The sequence below is a fragment of the Eublepharis macularius genome, chromosome 4, assembly GCF_028583425.1.
Source record: "Eublepharis macularius isolate TG4126 chromosome 4, MPM_Emac_v1.0, whole genome shotgun sequence".
Classification (NCBI taxonomy): Eukaryota; Metazoa; Chordata; class Lepidosauria; order Squamata; family Eublepharidae; genus Eublepharis; species Eublepharis macularius.
Window position 1 is genome coordinate 169,059,673 of NC_072793.1, and position 20,387 is coordinate 169,080,059.

General features: G+C 44.3%; 1 protein-coding gene across 1 annotated transcript; it reads right to left on the minus strand.

The window, feature by feature from the left end:
* Nucleotides 1-6,129: 6,129 nt before the first annotated feature.
* LOC129327139 (zinc finger protein 24-like) lies at nucleotides 6,130-18,810 on the minus strand. The gene is made up of 5 exons (XM_054975606.1): nucleotides 18,752-18,810; nucleotides 15,295-16,245; nucleotides 15,100-15,211; nucleotides 11,817-12,245; nucleotides 6,130-6,908 (listed from the first exon to the last, which is right to left on the minus strand). The coding sequence occupies exons 2-5, from the start codon at nucleotides 16,042-16,044 to the stop codon at nucleotides 6,277-6,279; spliced, it is 1,923 nt and encodes a 640-aa protein (XP_054831581.1). The 5' UTR covers nucleotides 16,045-16,245; nucleotides 18,752-18,810; the 3' UTR covers nucleotides 6,130-6,276.
* Nucleotides 18,811-20,387: the final 1,577 nt, after the last annotated feature.

Consider the following 20,387-nt stretch of genomic DNA (forward strand, 5'->3'; position numbering starts at 1 on the left):
AACAGCAGTTAGGTGTTGCTCAAGTTTTAAATAACTAAAGAAATAAAATAGCATACCAGGGATTGGGCTCCAAACCTCCATCCCTGGTGCACTAGGCTTCTACTTGCAGAGAGCTTCGCATATGAGGAAGCATTACACACACACACATGATCTACCACCTGCAGTCTGAAATAGTATGCTCCATTCAATCACCTGCAAATTTTACTACCTCAGTTCTGCTTCATGTGTAGAATAGACCTGAGAGTGCAAAAAGAGGTGGTAGAGCACTGACGAAGGTAAAGCAGACTGTTTTTAGCGTAGACCATATAGCTGGTGCTATTCTTGAATCCTTCTCCATTAATAATTCCCTATAAATAAAATACAAACATACCAGGGAAAGAGCAAGAAAGGTTCCAGCCTAGCCTCCTCCCAGATGTGCTAATTTTCTACTTGCACGGATTTTCCTTTTCTTAACAGGGACATTCAAAACTATGATTTATGCATTTGGAAGAGGTACAGTCCTTTCTACCACCTCTGTGACCTCATTTGACTGCACATATAGATCACAGGATATAGACGACACAGGATTTTTTTCTCATTGCCTCTGATTCGGAGCACCTTCCCCACTATGTCAGGCCCACCATCCTCATGAAAAGCCCAGGCCTAAGTTTGCCATCTCACTAATGAGACTGAAGTTTCTCACTAGCAGTCAAAAAAATTAAAACTTTTAAATATATATATATATATATTGGGAAGAGGTGGGAAAAGATTCTGCTGCATCTTCAAAACATAAGCTGCTTTCAAGACTTTGTAGCCCAAACCCAGGCTCTCAATTTAACTGCTGACTGAATATATAAAAAGTGACACCTAGTTAGGGTTAAAATATGTCTTAAAAGGGCCTGGATTAGACCCTATTAGCCAGATGTGAGATGCCTCACGCTCTTTTTATTCAGAGTATTTTGATCCTGCCCTTCCCTAAGGAACTCAAAGTAGCACAGCCCATTTCTCCTCACAACAACCCTGTGAGGTAGGCTATGTTGAGACCGATGGCCCAAAATCACTCAGTGAGTTCCATAGCAGGGTGGACATTTGAACCCAAGGCCGATATTCTAACCACTATAGCCATGCTCCTCAGCCCTTCTGTCATCTCCCGCGCCCACATCTGGAAACCACAAGATAGAGCCCTTCTGAAAATGGAGTTTCTCTGTCTCCTCTCTGCCCACTTCCCTACCCAGGTCATTTGGCTGTTCTGTTTAATTAACCATAGATCAGAGCATTGTGTCCCTGAATCTCCAAACTATAGCCTGGCATTGAGCAACCAGATGCCCCACAACAGTGGAGCAATGGGCTGATAGCCGTCCTCCATCACTTGCCTGCTCTTCCTCCCCCCCCCCCCCAGCATGTAAATAAAAAGAAAAACCGCCCCCCCTTTAACTCACTGCTTGCCCACAAGCTGTTCCTTCCAGCTCAAGTTCTTCTGGGAAAGCCGCTGCAAAGCTCTGAGGTAGGAGGGTCCGGCTTCTCCCTGGGCTTCCCCCTCCTCCTCCAAACCCTTACCCATTCATTCCCAAGCCCTTCCAGGATTCTCAACTCTGTTGGTTTTAACTCCTTAGATGGCCAAGAAGCATCTTCTCTCTCTCCCCCCCCCCCCCTATTTGGCAGTAATTCTTTTTGACTAATGACGACTTGAAACAACAGTGAAAAAATTAAAAAGCAACAGAAGAGGAAATGTTGGTTCCCCTCCCCCTCAACAACAACAAGACACACACACTCACACACACGTTTTCATACTGAAGAATCAACAAGCATATAATAATATATGTAACCGTTTTTGTTTCCTTTTGAGGTCTACAAAATCGCTGTATATTCCAGAGAAGCCGCTGTGTTACAGGGCAAATGGCTGGCTGCAGAATTACTTCTTTGATTTCAATAGGCTTGAACTAAGTTGCCAACCTCCAGGTAGGACCTGCAGTTCTCTCAGAATTGCAGCTGGTCTCCAGATAACAGAGATCTGTTCTGACTCCAGTTGGTGCAGAACGCTGCAGCTTGGCTATTATCAGGAGCTAGGAGAACCATGAATATTGGTCCCATTCTACAGTCACTCCATTGGCTTCCTATCACTACCAAGCCCAATTCAAAGTACTGGCTATCACCTATGCAGAGGAGTTAGCCGTGTTAGTCTGTGGTAGCAAAATCAAAAAGAGTCCAGTAGCACCTTTAAGACTAACCAATTTTATTGTAGCATAAGCTTTCACCTAGAAAGCTCTTCACAGCCTTGGTCCATCATATCTACCGACCACCTCTTTCCCTATATTCCTCCAGGGCAACTTTGCTCATCTGAACAAGGCCTTCTGCATGTGCCACCTTGTACATGGACAAAATCAACAGCTGCTCGTAGATGTGCATGGAATTTGCCTATGCTCTGTTTCAATATTGTTAAGTCTTTAAATCTTTCTCTTTCTTTAAATTTTGCAAAATAGCATGTATATACCCATTACATGCATATTGAAATGTCTTTGGTATTGATTGCACTTTCACACTGTGTAATCCAGCTTGAGTCTTAGTGAGAAAGACGGACTACAAATGATGTAAAATTCAGAAGGTGGACTGTATGGCGCCCCATCCTGACTGCCCTCCCTACCCCTAAAATCTCCAGGAATTTAGCAAACTGCAGTTGGCAACCACAGATTAGACTAGAGCAAACAGGTGAGTAGCCATGTTACAGTGCAATCCTAACGAGAGTTACTCCAGTCCAAGCCCATTGAAATCAATGAGCTTAGACTGGAGTAACACTCCTTAGGATTGCACTGCAACTCTGCAGTAGAACAGCAGGATTTGAATCTCCTATGGGGGTCACCACTGAATATAAATCAGCTGCAACTTAACAGCACTTCACACAAACCTTTTAGTTTGCTGACTGTGCCTTTGGCTGTGCGGGGCATGGGCTGTGGTTTTATAGGCATTGCTGTTACCGTTTTTAGGGTTTTAACTTGTTCTGTTACCTGCTGTGGGAGAAAAGCAGGTTTATAAATAGTTTAAATAAATAAATTAAGCATTATATACAATTATTTCTTTAAAATCCCCTGAAATGTTTAAAAAAGATAGCCAGAGTAGGTAAGACTGACTTTATTGAACCAAGGGTATGATTCAGACGTAGGCAACTTCATGTTTTCAAAGTAAAAAAAGAGGTTTCTCATTGTTACTCATCCACAGAAGTGATCCGTTTTGTTTTACAAAAGAACCATTTATTCAAATACTTCGTAGCATATTTCATTCACAGGCTGCAACTCTTCACCCAAATTGATCCCTGAAAAGGCTATGTATTCCCCACTTTTGGAATTCAACACCCATCACATTGTATAGATTTTCTTCTCCTTCCAAGCCATATCTCACGTTGATTGTTCTTGAATTTTACCTTGAGATCTTTCCTTGCTCTGTAAAGTTCTCTCACCCCTTCTGAAGAAAAATGTCTCCAGGTTATGACCTCCCTCCGCCCCCACACACACAGTGGATATCGGAGTCAACAGTTGGGCCTTCACACAACCTAAAAGCATACTAGTCTGAATCAATTAATGGATTTAATCTGTATACACTTGCACTTTTAAAAAAAATGTGTTAGATCCTACTATTCTGTTCAGCTAAGTACAGAGCGCTCCTCCTCCAGAATGGTAGGATCCAACTCATCAGTTCTGAAGAACATCCTCTTTTCAGCCCATGAGTTTTAAGATGCGTGAGAAAAAGGGAATGACTCTTTTTAAGATGGTGCCCATCAGCCATCTTTTTGTAAACACCTGAATTTAAAAAAAAAAATCTTCAAACTTTCCTCAGATTAATGTGATGCTAGATTAATCAGAGAATTCTTTTAGAAAATCAACCAAAAGTTTTTTGAGGAACTATATTACAACCCAAAAGAGCCACCAAATGTTTCTAGCCCACAGAGGACCCAGGTTCAATTCCTGACATCTCCCAATAAAAGGAAAAGTAGTAGGCATGATGTGAAATACAGCAGAGATCCTAGAGATCAATCTGAATAGATAATATGGACCCTGATCGACCAGGAGTCTGATTTGATGCAAGGAAGTGTCATTTGTTCACAAAGACACTCATCCGATTCTCAGTGCATCTACGAAGGGATGTTTCTGAAAAAAAAACCCATTATTTGGAGTTCCAAGTGACCTGCCCTTGTATCTGAAGTGAAATTAATGCTTCAAGGAACCTCCACTGCTACATTTTTTCCATTCCCAAATGTTGTACAGTGCTGTATGCATGGTGGTCTTTGCAACAAATTCCTTGGCCTTGCTCCCCTCCCAACATTACCAACAGTCTTGTGCTCATTGAGAAGCCATTGCTAAAAAAGCAAACTTGATGCAATTTGTATGTTCGGTGTGATCATCTTGCACAGGACCACATGTGTGGATCAAAAGAATGTGACAAAAAAGAAACTTGATGCAATGGAGAAGTAAAGCCTGCGCTGTAGTCTGTGCAAGAGTCCTGTCTTTTCCAGAGGACTGTGTCCTGTTCTGGGCATGGCACTTGAAGACAGATGTAGACAAATTGGGACAGGTTGAGAGGAGGGCAAAGATGAGCTGGGGTCTGGAAACCAAGGAGAGGGAGAGGGGAATGGGGTACGTTTAAGCTTGGAAAATGGAAAGGCTGAGGAGAGGCAGGATCACACTCTTCAAATACTTGAAGAGCTGTCCCATGAGTGAGGGCAAAGATGCTCTGGTGCACAAGACGAGAGCTGACAGAGATTCGGGTTGAACACGATGAGAAAAACTTCCTAACAACAAGAGCAGTTCAACGGTGGAACCAATAATTGCCCAGAGTGATGGGGTGGGTTTCTCCTCACTTATGGCCCACAAGCAGAAGCTGGACATCACTCTGTGGAGAATATTTTGGCTTTGGAGTTCCTGAAATGAGCAGATGGTGAGACTAGGTGGTCCTCAAAGGCCACTTTCCAACTCCAGAGTCCTGAAGTCCTGTAACACAAACCCTTCATTACATTGACTGAACATGAGAGGAGAGGGAGCTGGGACAGCCATCTTGGGAGCACAGTGCCTAGGAGGGGAGGCTTCTTCCATATCTGTGTTCCCACCGTGATGGGGGATGCTGTTTTCTGAACATTGCCAAGAATGGGAAGGGAGCGTATGCCTTGATACTCCCTCTCAGTGTGGGAACTGTGCTCCTGAACTGTCAATCACACGTAGGCAGGGGCAGGGCTTCCACACTAGCTCTCCCTCCCTGTGCCTTCTGTCAACATGTGGAGGGATCATGTGCTCAGTTTGAGATGGGATGGGGGCCCAAGCTCTGGCCCCCGTGCTTTGTTTGTGGGCTTTCTGGGGGCATCTGACAGGCCACAAATATATGGCAGCTTCAGAGAAAGAACTGCCAGAATGAAGAAGGGAAAATCCACTGAAAGCTAGGAGGGGGAATTTTAAAAAAAAATCAAATTTTAAAAATAACAAACAAAACACCCTTGCCTAATCACCTAGAGCTTATTCTTTACTCACCATATAAGTCTTGCTGACTACAAACCTCCTTTACATATGCATGTGCTGTCAAGTCACAACCAGCTTATGGCCACCCCACCAAGGGGCTTTTGAGGCATGCGAGAAGGAGAGGTGATTTGCCTGCTATTGCCTTCCTCTGCAGGGTCTTCCTTGGTGGTCTCCTACTGACCTGCTTAGCTTCCAAGATTTGATTAAATCAAGCTTTACCATGCCGCCTTCCCCTCCACAAATCTCATTTACACAGTCCAAACGTAAGCACCCACATTCAGAACTGGGTAATACAGGGATGTGCAACATCCCACCTGTTTTCATTTCAAAAACTCTACTTTGTTTTAATTGGATTCATTATCATTCCCATTGAATTACAAATTTCCCCCAGTGGGAAAGCTTCTATCTCAGTTCCCTGTCTCTTGCTTACCCCCACCCCCACCCCCTGGAATGTCTTCTCTTATGAGATCTGTTTGGCTTTGCCAATTGGAAAGCCTCTCTGTCAGTTTCTTATATCTTGCTCATTCTCTCTCCACTCTGTCTCTGACATCCTTGTTTTCACTAACCAGACACCAGGAAACATGAACTAAACTAATGAGAGGGGCTTTTCCAATAAGTTTTTTGTTTGTTTGGAAATGAATGCACATCCATAGTTACATTTCAGTGTTGCAAACAAGCAATAAGATCCATCTCTAACTAAAACTGTCCCACTGTTCGACATGTTTTATAAATGCCTCCTCCTTGCATGTGTTCATATTTAAATAAGGCTTGAACACCAGGGGAAGATTTTCTTGTAACATCAGAATAAATACTCTTTCTGGTCTTTGTGTGTCCTCTCATGTTTAACAAGGTGGGCAGTCTGACGGAAGCTCTTTCCGCAGGCTGAACAGGTATAGGGTTTCTCTCCTGTGTGGATTCTCTGATGTCTGAGAAGGTGTGACAGGCAGCTGAAGCTGTAATCACAGTCCAAGCACTTGTGTGGTTTCTTCCCTGTGCTGTTTCTCTTGCGACTAGTAAGTTTTAGAGAATGTCTTTTTTCACACTTAAAACATTGATATGTTTTTTCTCCTGCAGGCATGGCTTCGAGTCTTCTACAGTTTGGCATCTGGCCCAGATTCTTCCCACAATCTGAACATGAAAACTGCTTTGTATCTGGATGGTGGATTTTCTGATGTCTACTAAGGCTTGACTGGTGAGTAAATATTTTCCCACAAATCAGGCATGAATACTTTTGCATCCCTTTGTGTACCATTTGCGGGACAGATATCTGAAAGAAGTCACTATTATGATCAGCAATGGATCTTTGCTTCCGATTTTCTGTTTGGCTTCTCTCATCCCCTTTCCATTTTCGTTGAGTTCCAGAGGTCTCTTTTGCCTTCAGTGTTGTCCAAAGGCGTTCTCCTTCATTCTCGATCACCCATCCATTGCCTGCTAGAATAAACGGATAAATTTAGTGATAGAGCAAAGGAGAAAACAAAGATGAGAACAACAAATTAATGCCTGGGAGAACAAGGAACAAACCAAGTGACCCCCAATCCAGCATGCTGCTGAAACAGTGAGGGGTGTATGTTGATCACATGCAAAATCCTTGTCCCACTGGGTTCACTGCAGACAAAAGCTGCAGTTCTGGGGATAACTATTTCTCCCAAAATATTAGAACTCCGGGTCACCCAATGAAGTTGATGGGCATAGATTCAGGACAGGTGGTGGTGGGCTCTCCTTCTTTGGAGGTTTTTAAGCAGAGGCTAGATGGTCATCTGACAGCCATGCTGATTCCGTGAACCTAGGCAGATCACGAGAGGAAGAGGGTTACATCAGTGCTTAGTTCTCGTGTCCCCTTCTTACATGCCCAGGATAACGCCAATTGCCACCTTGGGGTCAGGTAGCAATGTTCCCCAGGCCAGTTCAGCTAGGAATCCTGACAGTGTTTTGCCATCTTCTGGGCATGGAACAGGGGTCACTGGGTGTGTGTGTGGATGGGGAGATAGTTGTGAATTTCCTGCATTGTGCAGGGAGTTGGACTAGAAGCCCCTGGAGGTCCCTTCCAACTCTAAGATTCTATGAAATACTTTACTCAACAAGTGATTAAACTGTGGAATCCACTGTCAGGGAATGTAGTGATGGCCACAGGCAGAGACAAGTTTAAAAGGGATTAGACAGATTCATAGAGGATAGATCTATCAGCTACGGTGACTAAAGGGAACCTCCACATTCAGAGATGTCAGCTTCTGAAGACGAGTGCTAGGGGGCAGAGCTAGGAGAAGGCCTCAGCCTCTAAGCCCTGTCTTCTAGCCCTCCAGGACAACTAGTTGGTCACTGTGTGAGACAGGATGCTGGACTAGATGTAGCCCTGGTCCGATCCGGAAGGGCTCTTCTTATGTCCTTATTCAGGAGTAAGTCCCAATGCTTCCTCTAGGACTTCATTCTGAGCAAATGTGCACAAGGACAAATCAATCATGACTGACTTTAATGGGGCTGAGGTTGCTTTTTCTAGGCCTGCAATTTTGTGGCAGTGGGAGATTTTGACTTCTCTGGTGGAACAGGGCAAATCAAACTGGCAAATACAATTAATCGAATATGGTTTTTATTAATACTATTTTAAGGGACCTATAAATCTATTAATATCATGTCGTATTATATAATTCTGATTTATATACCTGATAAACAGAAATTTCTAAAATAGAGAAAAATCGCTCAGTTATTTGCTTCCCTTGCTGTTGGTTTAAGATAATTAATTTCATTCATTCAATAATTTTAGTAAAATATAAGGGGATGATCCAGAGCTTCAATGCCATTGTGGCATAGTGGTTAGTATCAAACCAGTATCTGAGAGACCCAGATTCAAATCCCCCCTACACCACAGAAGCTTGCCGGGTGACCTTGGGCCAATCACACACTCACAGCCTAACCTACATCACAGGGTGGTTGTGATGATAAAATGGAGGAGAGGATGTCAGCCCGCACACCTCTGCCACCCTGCATACTGAGATAAACCTAAAGCGTAGCTCAGTTACGAAGCAGCGCTATATCGTGGCTCAAGAGCTGGACGAGGCCAGGAGAAAACCAGGTTCCAAATTCAACCACAAAGTACATTTATGTGATCTGGGTTCATTCGCTCTCCCACAGCCTAACTTGCCTCCCAGGCTTGTTGCAAGGATGAAAAATGAAAGCGGGTAGAATAATCTATGCTGCCCTTAACTCTTTGAAAGAAGGACAGACTAGCCAACATCGGGCCTGTTTCCTTCCTGTACCTTAACAAGAGCCAAAATGGGCAAAACTCCCAGCAGGAGTTTTGGCATTTGATAGGAGTTGGGGTTGGGGGGAGAGCACTGTATTGCAGGATTGGGCCCTCATGACATTTTTAATTGACTTTAAAATGATATTATCATCCTTATGGCGGCCACAAGGACATCGTTATGTCTCATTTGGAACTAACTGGTTATGTTTTGTGTCCATTGAGGGGGTTTTATGGAGGGGAAAAGCAATGGACAGAGTGCCAGTATACAGGAATTCCTCTCTCTAACCCACAACTCGATCCTAGCACATAAATGGACGCTGTTTTGAAAGAGGCACTTCTGCCTTTCTGAGCAAGCAGGAGATTTTATTTTTAACCCCACTCCTGCCAGCGTTAGGGTTGCCAGCTCCAAATTAGGAAATTCCTGGAGATCTGGGGGGTGAAACCTGGAGAAACCTGGAGAAAGTGGGATTTGGGGAGGGAAAAGACCTCGGCATGGCATAATTCCATAGAGTCCACCCCCCAAAGTGGCCATTTTCTCCAGGTGAACTGATCTCTGTGGCCTGGAGACCAGTTGTAATTTCGGGAGATCTCCAGCCACTACCTGGAGGCTGGCAACCCTAGCCAGCTTGCTCGTTTAATCAGTTTTATTACAGTTAGTTCCTAAATATTTTAGCCAAACTTCAGTTCAAAGAATGGCCATTTCCACACGCCCTTAAAGAGACGGCCCACTCACCAAACGCTGGCAGCTTTTTCTCATGAGTCCAGACATCTCTGTTTGAAAATGGTTGCGGGCCATTTGGCTTCTTTTTTTTTTTAATGTCTTTTTTGGGAACACAGGGGAAGTAAGCAAAATCAAAAAGAGTCCAGTAGCACCTTTAAGACTAACCAATATGGGATGCTATAATAAAATTGGTTAGTCTTAAAGGTGCTACTGGACTCTTTTTGATTTTACAGGGGAAGTAAATAATCAAAGTCTTAGGGAACTGAATGCCACGTGAAAGCAAAGGCCCCATAGGAAGAGGGTCTCCATTGTTGATTTATGTGCTCTTATGGGGTTTTCTGCTATCATTGGCAGTTTCCACACACCCTTAAAGGGACAGTGCACAAAAAGAACACTGCCAACATCTCCATTTGCAAAACAGATGTGGGCAATCTGAAATCTTGTTCCTGGCGGTCCCTTTTTTCCTGACATGGGAGGGAGGAGGCAGAAAAATCATAGTCCATAAGCAGAAATTCTCATGTCTGCAGAAATGTCTAGTATGAATATATCAAAAAGATACCCAAGTCCGAAGGGACAGTAAAAAGGGACAGTACTGTCCGAAGGGACAGTAAAAATGGGAAAATATAGTAACAACAACAAGAACAGATTTATATACTGCCCTTCAGGACAACTTAATGCCCACTCAGAACGGATTACAAAGTATGTTATTATTATCCCCACAACAAAACAGCCTGTGAGGTGGGAGGGGCTGAGAGAGCTCCTAGAAGCTGAGACTGACCCAAGGTCACTCAGCTGGCTTCAAGTGGAGGAGTGAGGAATCAAACCCAGTCCTCCAGATTAGAGTCCTGCCGCTCTTAACCACTACACCACACTGACTCTCCGATACAATAAATCCAAGTAACATGCACATGATATAGAAAAAATGAAACTGTAATAAAGGACGCACAAACAGAAAAAAATCACAAACATTCAATATCCACTCTACATATAATATAGCCATATGAAAACAATACATCAAAGAATATAACACAATGGCATCAATAATAAAACCTTGAACATTATATGTAGAGTGGATATTGAACGTTGTGTTGGTATACTGGAAGTCTATTTTTTTTTCCTTTTTCTTAGTCTGGATTCAAGCCTATATTTGTCAGAGCAGACAATACTCTTTTTTCACCACTCTGAGCGGATGCTAATCGGCCGAGAAGAGCGGCATACGAGCACACTGTTATTATTATTAATACTGAGGGTATCAACAACCAAACTGATTTGGTAACAGGTCATATATTCCTCAGGAGCATGCAGAGCTCCAGCAGCACATGCTTTGCAGACAGTCTCCGCATGTCCACTTAAAGGAACCTCTGGGAGCCGCTAGCTGGAAAGACTCTTCTCTGCCTGAAATCCTGCAAGGCTGTTGCCTGCCAGAGGAGACGAGCTAAAGATAACTCAGTTTCAAACATTCATCAAAACTGTTTCTCAATAGTGGGGCATCTGATCTGCATGCAGAAGGACTCCAGTTCCTCAAGTACCAATCCATATGCAAAAGAACCTCCTCAGGATACAGTGAAGCCTCCCGCCATTAGCATTCCACACCCTGGGAAACCCTTACAGGATGACTCAGCTCAACCCCACCCCTCCTGAGTAGATACAAATGACCTACATCTTTTCCACACTGTGACACTGAGAGATCTCTGTCTTTTGGTGCTACACCTCTGAAGATGCCAGCCACAGCTGCTGGCGAAACGTCAGGAACTACAATGCCAAGACCACGGCAATACAGCCCGGAAAACCCACAACAACCATACTCCAGTTCTTTCTCTGGGATCACCGCTTCAAGCATTTCAACCACTGAGAAAGAAAGACTTTTCTCTGTCCTGAGCAGCAGCCGATCAGGAGGGAATGATACTGAGCTAGCAGAACTCATGGTCTGACTTGTTTTAGTTATTTGCTTCACTTATACCCCACTTTTCTCCCCAAACGGGGACCCAAAGCAGCATACAACATTCTTCATTTTATCGTCACAACAACCCTGTGAAGATTAGGCTGAGAACGTGTGACTGGCACAAGGTCACCCAGAAAGCTTCCATGGCATAGTGGGGATTCGAACTTGGATCTTGTAAATCCTAGTCAGACACTCTACCCACTAAACAACACTGGCTCTGATAGCTTTGTATGTTTACAAGCACTACTCCATAGTGCCCTCAGAACAGCCATGATCATGAAATTGTTCCTCCAAATACATATGTGTCGTCTTAAATAACTCTACAATAAAAACAATGCATATCAACTTTTCAACTTTTTTTTTGGATCTTACATTCACGTACATCTTTTTTTCTTAGTAGTGCTGGGCCATCCGGATGCCTCCCCTTCTTTCTCTCACCTGTGTGGATCTTCAAGTGTCGGATCAGATTCTCTCGCCGAGTAAAGCTTCGGCCACAATCCGTGCAGAAGTGCGACCTCTCTCCTGTGTGGAGCGTCTGATGTCGAAAAAGATTCGCTCTCCGGGTGAACGACTGCCCACACTCTGTGCATTTGTGGGGCTTCGGTCCTGTGTGGATCCTCTGACGTCTACTGAGGCCAAGTTTGGAGGCAAAGCGTTTCCTGAAGACAGTGTTCTCTTTTGTCCTTGTGGGTGGGACTGCAGTCTCAAGGCAGTCTTCCTGGCTATCAGCAATCACTGAATTCCTCCACACCTCTGCTAGGTTTTCTTCCTGCCTCTCCAGTTCACCTGAATCTCCAAAGTCCACATCCAGCTCTTCCCACTCGGCTCTTTCCACACCATCCACATTCAGCAGCAGCCCATCTCCTCCTGGAACAGTGAAGGAAAGAGAAAAAGTAAACTCTCAATATAGAGAACCCGACAGCCAGCCTGAAAATGTGCCATGGTAGCCCTGACTGCAGAACTTCTTCACCACAGGAATTCGCCCAGCATCAAGTCTACCGAGATTAAGGTCTCTGGCGAGAACATTTTCACAGCCCACAGGTTGATTTTGCTTTCTCTTAGTTGTTTTTCAATTTGTATTATTCAATCTGAACCCTCTCTCTGAATGTTATTGTGGTGTAATGGTTACAATGTCAGACTAGGATCTGCTCTGCCAAGGAAGCTCACTGGATGCCCTTGGGCCAGTCACACATTCTCAGCCTAACCTACCTCTCAGGATTGCTGTGAAGATCAAATAGATGTGAGGAGAACAATGTATATGGGTTTGGGTCCCACTGGGGTTAAAAGAAGAGGCATAAATGAATAAATATAAATTGCAGGGCCTGGGATGGTAATTAACTGGCTTTTTTCTTCGCTTTATCATTTTTCATTATTTATAGTCTGCCTTTCTCACTGAGACTCAAGGTAGATTACATAGTGTAGGTTGTATTTCACGGCCGGAGAACGATGGTTGTTGTGGGTTTTCCGGGCTGTATTGCTGTGGTCTTGGCATTGTAGTTCCTGACATTTCGCCAGCAGCTGTGGCTGGCATCTTCAGAGGTGTAGCACCAAAAGATAGAGATCTCTCAGTGTATCTCTCAGTGTATCTCTCAGACACTGAGAGATCTCTATCTTTTGGTGCTACACCTCTGAAGATGCCAGCCACAGCTGCTGGCGAAACGTCAGGAACTACAATGCCAAGACCACGGCAATACAGCCCGGAAAACCCACAACAACCATAGTGTAGGTTAATATGAACCATATCTGGGACATTCAGTAATCAATACAATAAAGTAAGGATTAAAAAAATTAAAAAGCAAGCAGAAATCTGACACAGAGCTGAAACAATTCTGAAACAAAACATAAGCAATTTGACATGCCATATTAAATGATATGGAACTACCCAGTAGGAGCATACTTGCAGCAACAGACACAGTACACAGTAATATAGTCCACAGTTCCTGTCCCTATACCAAAGCATCTCTCTGAACCATTTCCTTAAAGCACAGCCCTCTTACCTGTGTAAAACAGCCCTCCTGAATAATTCGTTTTTGCAAAGCTTGCAAAAAGCCAGGAGAGTGGGAGTTTCCCTGACCTCTTCAGGTAGGCTGTTCCATAAGGTGGAAGTCACCACAGAGAAGATGCATGTACAGGCAACTGTTGATTTTGCCCATTTGTATGGTGGCACCTGCAGAAGGCCCTGCTCTGATGAGGAAAGCTGATATGGTGGTACATAGAGGGAGAGGCGGTCCTACAGAAATGACCAAGACTATGAAGGACTTTGTATGCGATAATAATTGGGGTTTTTTTTCTTAACATTTTTGTTACAAAAAGAATTTCCATCTCTCTATAACAATTTGAGAAACTACAATTTCTGCCTCGGGTCCCCCAGTTTCTGAGGTTAGATGGGTGGCACTTCAGGGGAAGCCTTCTGAGTTGTGGCCTCAAAACTATTCAAACTCACTGCATGCTCCCCTTCTGTCACTGCCTTCTACCAGTGGGTGAAGACTTTCCGTTTCATCTGGCAGTCCCTCAATGACTTCTCCTTCTCACCTTATGACTTATGAGCATATCTCAACTTTGGTTTGAATGTGTTTTATGATGTATTTTTATCATGCTGTTTTAACTGTTAGCCACCTTGGGGGCCCTTGGGGGGGGAGAAAGGTGGGGTGTAAATATTGTAAATAAAAAATAAGAAGAAAATACAAAATGGCACAGAAAACAGAACTGCATCAGGCATGTCAATTGTAACAAGCCTTAATTCATAGAATCATAGAGTTGGAAGGGGCCATACAGACCATCTAGTCCAACCCCCTGCCCAGTGCAGGATCAGCCTAAAGCATCTCCGACAAGTATTCATCCAGCCTCTTCTTGAAAACTGCCAGTGAAGGGGAGCTCACCACTCCCCTTCACACACACACTCTATCCATATTTTAAATTTCCAGAGTTAAAAGAAAAGGACACTGAACTGCCGCTTAAAGGAGATCTATTGTGGCCAATGATATAAATCATTGGGTTTTCTGCAGGGAGAGGGAAGAGAAAAGACATCCCAAATAAAGAAAAAATTTGCTACAGAGTTACTTACTTTTTTTTAAACTATTCAATGGACTTAGAAAGGTGTAACTTTGCTCATGATTGCACTGTGTAACTTTTATTTCTGAAGGTTTTAAAAATATATATTCAGTGCTTTTACTGTACAGTCACTCCCCAGTATCAAGTACGGGCACCTTTGTGGGGGGTGGGTGGGTCCCAAGTCCTGACCTCGAGCGCTGGCCCACCTCACTCAGCCAGGGGAAGAGTAGACCCACTGGAATAGCTCGATGTGGATCTGCAGAGGGGTGATTTGGTAGAAATAGGAGTACTAGCACCTTTTTTTAAAAAACAAAAAAGCACTGCATATGTAACTGGGATATTAATATTTTCAACCAAACAAATCAGTTTGCAGAATTTTTGGCGTGGAAGAAACAGGCCACAAGCATTTAAACACACATGGACACACAAAGCTGCCTTATACTGATGCGGCCCATCAAGGCAGTATCGTCTACTCAGAACGGCAGTGGCTCTCCAGGGTCTCAGATGGAGGTCTGTCACATCACCTACTAAGCAATCCTTTTAACTGGAGGTGCCGTGGATTGAATGTGGGACCTCCTGCATGCCAAGCAGATGCTGGTCCACAGAGCCACGGCCCTTCCCTGAATTAAACCAATTCTGCCTCTTCGGCAGAGAAAAAGAGGTTCTGTACCCAGCCAGCTGGCATCTCGGTCACCCTCTTGCTTCACCTCCCTGTACAGGTCCAGGAGAGCTTGGTCCACACTGGAGGAACCAGCAGCCACCTCTGCGGATGTATGCAGCACCTGGAACAGCAGAGGAGAGTGTCATTCAGAGTAGTGGAGAAAAAACTGGCACTTAAAGGTAGCTCAAGGACTGCTGTGCTCACCTGTGGCTCCCATCCCTCGGTCTCCTGTTGTCCCATCAAGAAATCCTCTGCTCGGGCCACTGCCTGGAAGCAAGTCTCTGGGCGGCCTTCCTGGACCCAGCTTTGGATCTCTGGTGGCAGGATGGCCAGGAACTGCTCCAGGATCACCAGCTCCAGGATCTGCTCCTTGGTGTGTTTCTCTGGCTGCAGCCACTGACGGCAACGTTCCCAGAGCTGAACATAAACCTCCCGGGGCCCCTCAGCCTCCTGGTAGCGGAACTGCCTGAAGTGCTGACGTTGTACTTCTGCATCAGCAACACCCGTGCTTGGGCTCTCCCCCACTACTTCTGCACCATCTCCACTTTCTCTGGCACTTGTGCTGTTAGAGGTGTGTGGGGCTTCCTCACAGAGGCCTGGAGACAAACTGAGCATCCCCTCCCCTCCAGGCCAGCTGCTGGAACCAGCTGCCGTTTCCGAAGGAACCAGAGAGGACTTGGTTACTTCCCACCGCATGGTCTTTGGCGACTCTGGGTTCCCGCAATGAGGTTCATGAACTGCTTTCAAGAACTCCTGCCATTGGACTTCCCAGGTCTGGGCCAATCCCTCCTCTGCCTCCTGGCTCCCCTGCTCCGAAGGGACCCAACTCACAAACTGTCCAATAGTCCCATCCTGGGCAACACACAGGGTCCTCCCAGCTATTTTTATCCCTTCATCTTCCACAGACTCATACAGGAGACCCACGGTTGTCACTGCCTCCTGTTCTGTGGACATTTCTTCTTGTCACCGACAATCTTAGTCCAATTCTGGCCACATATTAATAAAGCCTTGATCACTTCCTGCATCCAAGCAGTGGGGAGCAGAATTAGTCCATTTCGGCTGGCTGGTCTCAAAGGAAGTGGGTCTGGAAGATCTCAAGAAACCAGAGGCTACAAACCCTCTAGCTCTACACTAGTGAGAAAAATACACTTCGCCCTGGAAAAGAGAAAGAGGAACCAACTGAAACACTATCCAAAATGCAGCTTTGGATTGCTTGGAAACCACAGCTGGTCCAAAATGGTCATGATGTTAACAGGGACACACTGCAAGGATCCCACTACTTCTGTTTTTACAGGATCTGCCATAGCTTCCAGAGGGGCGCCATGGTGGTCAGTTGCAGCATTCCTTCCCCACATAACAACGCCCCCCCCCAAAAAAACCTAGGAATCTTGCAGCATCAAAAATATTAGCGAGTGTTTATACTACCATCACTTTCACAAGTCAGAACCAGTATGCTGCCAAAAGCAGTTTGAACTGGTGGGAGAGCCCAACAGTTCAAACTGCATTTCAAATTGAACCGCAAACTGCAGTTCAAATGGGAGGGCAGTATTGCATGGATGGGGTCTCAGATGCTTCATGCTAATGAGTTAGGGACCGTAGACTTCATCACTATATTGCCTTACATATTATCTGTTGCTTTAAATATGTACTCCTATGTACCACCTGTGCTCCATGTTGTCTAATATTAGTCCTAGAATTGATTATATTCTGTTTCAATATTTTTTCTACTCTTCATTGGATTCTTGCTAGTGCTATGTCTTTTAAACTCGTGCTTGTTTACCCTATGGCATTGTTTGTGGGAATGTCCTTGATACTGTATGGAAATATATTTGATACGGATTGTACTAATCTCATACTGTGTAATCCGCCTTGACTCTCAGTGAGAAAGGCAGACTATAAATGACATAAATAAGTAAAAATAAATAAAACAGCAGCACACACCGGGGGCAACAGGAAGGGCATACACCCCTTACATCCTCCAGTCATGTCTGAGGCAAGCTTCCACGATGTAGGTGGTGCCCCTTTGGGGCTCATCTTGTGCCCAGTACATTTGGCTCAATGTGTCTCCCTGCTCCCCTTTAGTTTGGCTAGCACACCAGCATATTTATAAGTAGCTGCTACATATTTCGCAGCACTTGGGCCTAATGCCAACTTCTGGCTTTAGTGGTCCAGAACCTGGATAGCGGACAGACCATCTCCTCCCATGTAATTCAGCTCTTTTGCTTTCTTGAGGATCCCTCTAGCAGAGCTGGGGACAGTAGCACACCTTTGCGCAGCACTGTAACATGTATGGCCCACTTGGCACAGCCTCCCCAGAGAGTTTTGCCTGCTGCTGTCATTGATGATATTTAGACACGAGGCCAAGAAAGACATTTTTTCTTTCAGTTGTCTTTTGGTTCACTCAATTAGTACTTATTCATTCTCACCACCTCACAATCATGGTTGACCCTGATGCAATCTTCTGGCTTTACTATTTCACACTCCTATGGAGTGGGCTGGGTTTTCTCCCACCATCTGCAATTGGTATTATCGATTTGGAAAAGGGCAGTTTTTATTTTATGGTACTGACAACCATTATGTTGCCTTGAACTGAACTGGGAAGGCAGGACAGGAATGTGTTTAGTAAACAAACACCTGCCATTTGTACTGACAGAAAAATGAACATGTACAAAGGTTTGTTTTTAAAAGATAGGTAAACCTGCAACCAGAGCCTTTTAAAAAATGGGTGTTTAATGGTTTTCAGAAGAGCAAGATCTGAGTCCAGTAGCACCTTATGAACCAACAAGATTTCCGGGGTATAAGTTTTCATTAAAGCTCCCTTTGAGTTTTGACTCCTGAAGCTCATAACCTGGGAATCTTATTGGCCTTCAAGGTGCTAGTGGACTCAAATTTTGTTTTTCTACTGCAGACCAACATGGCTACCCACCTGAAATGATTTTTAAGGCTTGTTACAAATGAATTGTCTTAGGCTGAGTACTTAAGAAAAACTAAGGGTGTTTTTTGTTGTTTAGTTGTCTCTTTGGTTAAATTAAATATATTTTCCTTTGCCTAAAAGAAAAATGCCACCAATTAATCAGGTAAGAGGCATTTATTTTTTAAAAGAAATATAATGAAAACATTCTTTAAGAAGATGTCTCGTACCTCGACACATTTTGGGACCCTGGGAGGTGGGGAACTTAGAGGTTTTTTGGGGGGGACGTTTCTCTCCCCCCCCCGCCCCTGCCCCCCCCATAGAGCTTCAGTAAAGAAGGACCCACTTCACGCCACTGACGAAGTGAGCTATAGTCTTCCGGACCTTTTTGTTAAAATAAAAAAGGATTAATCTTTAAGGTACCACACAAGACTCCTGCTTATTGTCTTTCATATTCCGCAACTCCCCGTTTATTATCGGCAGGTCTAAAACAGCCCAAACTGAAAACCGCAGAACTCGCAAAGCCGAGGGAAAGGCTGGTCAGTTTGCAAAACTAAGCCAAGGAACCCGAGCATCTCAGATCTGAGCTGCAGGTTGGAGCAACGAGATGCCACACTTGGTGGCTTACACTGGCAAGCCTGCGACCCACACCCCCACTCCCTACCATCTCTGATTTGGGTTTTTTTCGTTCCCTTCCATTGGATCTCATTCTCCTCCCACCCACCCCCCTTCCCAGTGTTTAAAACTCACTGCTCCCACGTGGATGCCCGCCAGGATCCCAGTGCTGAGAAATTCAAAATGCAGTTTCTAGGGAAGAGGAGGAGCGAGTCTATGGTGTGGAAAGTAGACAGGATCATCCCGTTGCCATACATGCAGGCGCCCTCCGTGTTCCCACGCCACTCTAGGAACCTGAGGCTCTCTCATTTTAACCCTTAGGTGCCCAGCTCGGCTGGAATAAGGCTTCAAATTGTCTTCTCAAAGAGGCAATCCCCCCCCCCCCGCCGCTTATGAATATTTTCTTTTTACTTGCCATCTTCCTTTAACAGCAGAAAGTGCAGAAATTCAGACAGGTTTGCGTTTTCTGCCGCCCTCCCTAGAAGTAAAGCAATGCCAGCTGACCAAGGGGGGGGGGGAATCCCAAGCAAACCCTTTCTTGTGCCTTTGAAAGAGATTTGGTCGGCAAGCATCATCTTCAAAGGAATGTGTTTCGTTGTATATATTCATTTATTTCACTGTGTAATCCGCCTTGGATCTCAGTGAGAAAGGCAGACGAGAAATACATGTTATAGTAATAGTAGTAATAATTTATTATTCACTTTAGAAGAAAACTATGTTGATGGTCATGGAAATAAAAGAACTACACATTTACAACTCTACAGAGGAACACACAGGATTAATATATCTACCGTTCCAAACATATCACAAACATTGCCCACTTTCTCTCCAGTGAATTCATTGCTCTCAGCTTTGCCCTGCTTGTACTTTCATAGGAAGTCACCCTTGGCTTCCTGTCAACTCCTTTATTTAAGACATTTGTGACCCACTCATCTCATAAAAAAGACCCATAGTGAGTTACAATGCTTTTTTTAAAAATACACCAGAATAAAAGCAAGCTTACATATAACACGGATTTTTAAAACTTCAGACAACGCACAGTGATGAGAGCAGTTCCTTGCCTCTTGTTGTAGATCCAACAGCTGTAAAAAGGATAAGGATAGGGCCCATTTCAGAAGGTGGTTGGTGGCAGCAGCCATGCAGGATCAAACCAAAGGTCCATCCAGTCCAACATCCTCCTGCCAACAGTAGCCAGCCAGAAAAAGGAAGGGGTGGCAAACCCCGTAATAGCCTGGTATGCTAGGAGGGACAAGCCCACGGGGAATACAATGAAACAATGCTTCACAAAGTATTAAATTTTTAAAGTGCCAGTGAGGAGGATTTTTTCATCCATCCCACCTCTGCGGTTGCTCTTTGCATGGAAAGGTTACAAGAAAGAAGGAAAGAGACCAATGCAAGGATTTGAATTTGTACTGACTTTATTACACCCGGACATGTTGCAATATTTATGAATGCACTTCTTGTATGATGTATTTATTCTTGTTCCTGAAAGAGTTGCACAAATATGTATGAATGTATGAATTATATAGCACTGGCACTTAAAAAATTTAATACTTTGTGAAGCATTGTTTCATTGTATTCCCCATGGGCTTGTCCCTCCTAGAATAACAGTAGCCAGCCAGCAGCTGTCAGGAAGCCCGCAAAATGGACACCACCAAAAAATGGATCCTCTCTTCCCTTACTGTAGCTAAAAAGCTAGTATTAGAGAGGCAGATGTCCTTCTCCTGTAATTTAATGGATTGAGGACCTTACAACCTTATCAGTATTTGAA

Bases quoted from the DNA above. Each gene is read 5' to 3' on its own strand.
- LOC129327139 (XM_054975606.1), bottom strand. From the start codon at position 16,044: ATGTCCACAGAACAGGAGGCAGTGACAACCGTGGGTCTCCTGTATGAG. The intron at 12,246-15,099 runs GTACAGAACCTC...TCACTGTTCCAG, and splicing joins CCGAGATGCCAGCTGGCTGG to GAGGAGATGGGCTGCTGCTG. The intron at 6,909-11,816 runs GTGAGAGAAAGA...CGTTTATTCTAG, and splicing joins ACACTTGAAGATCCACACAG to CAGGCAATGGATGGGTGATC.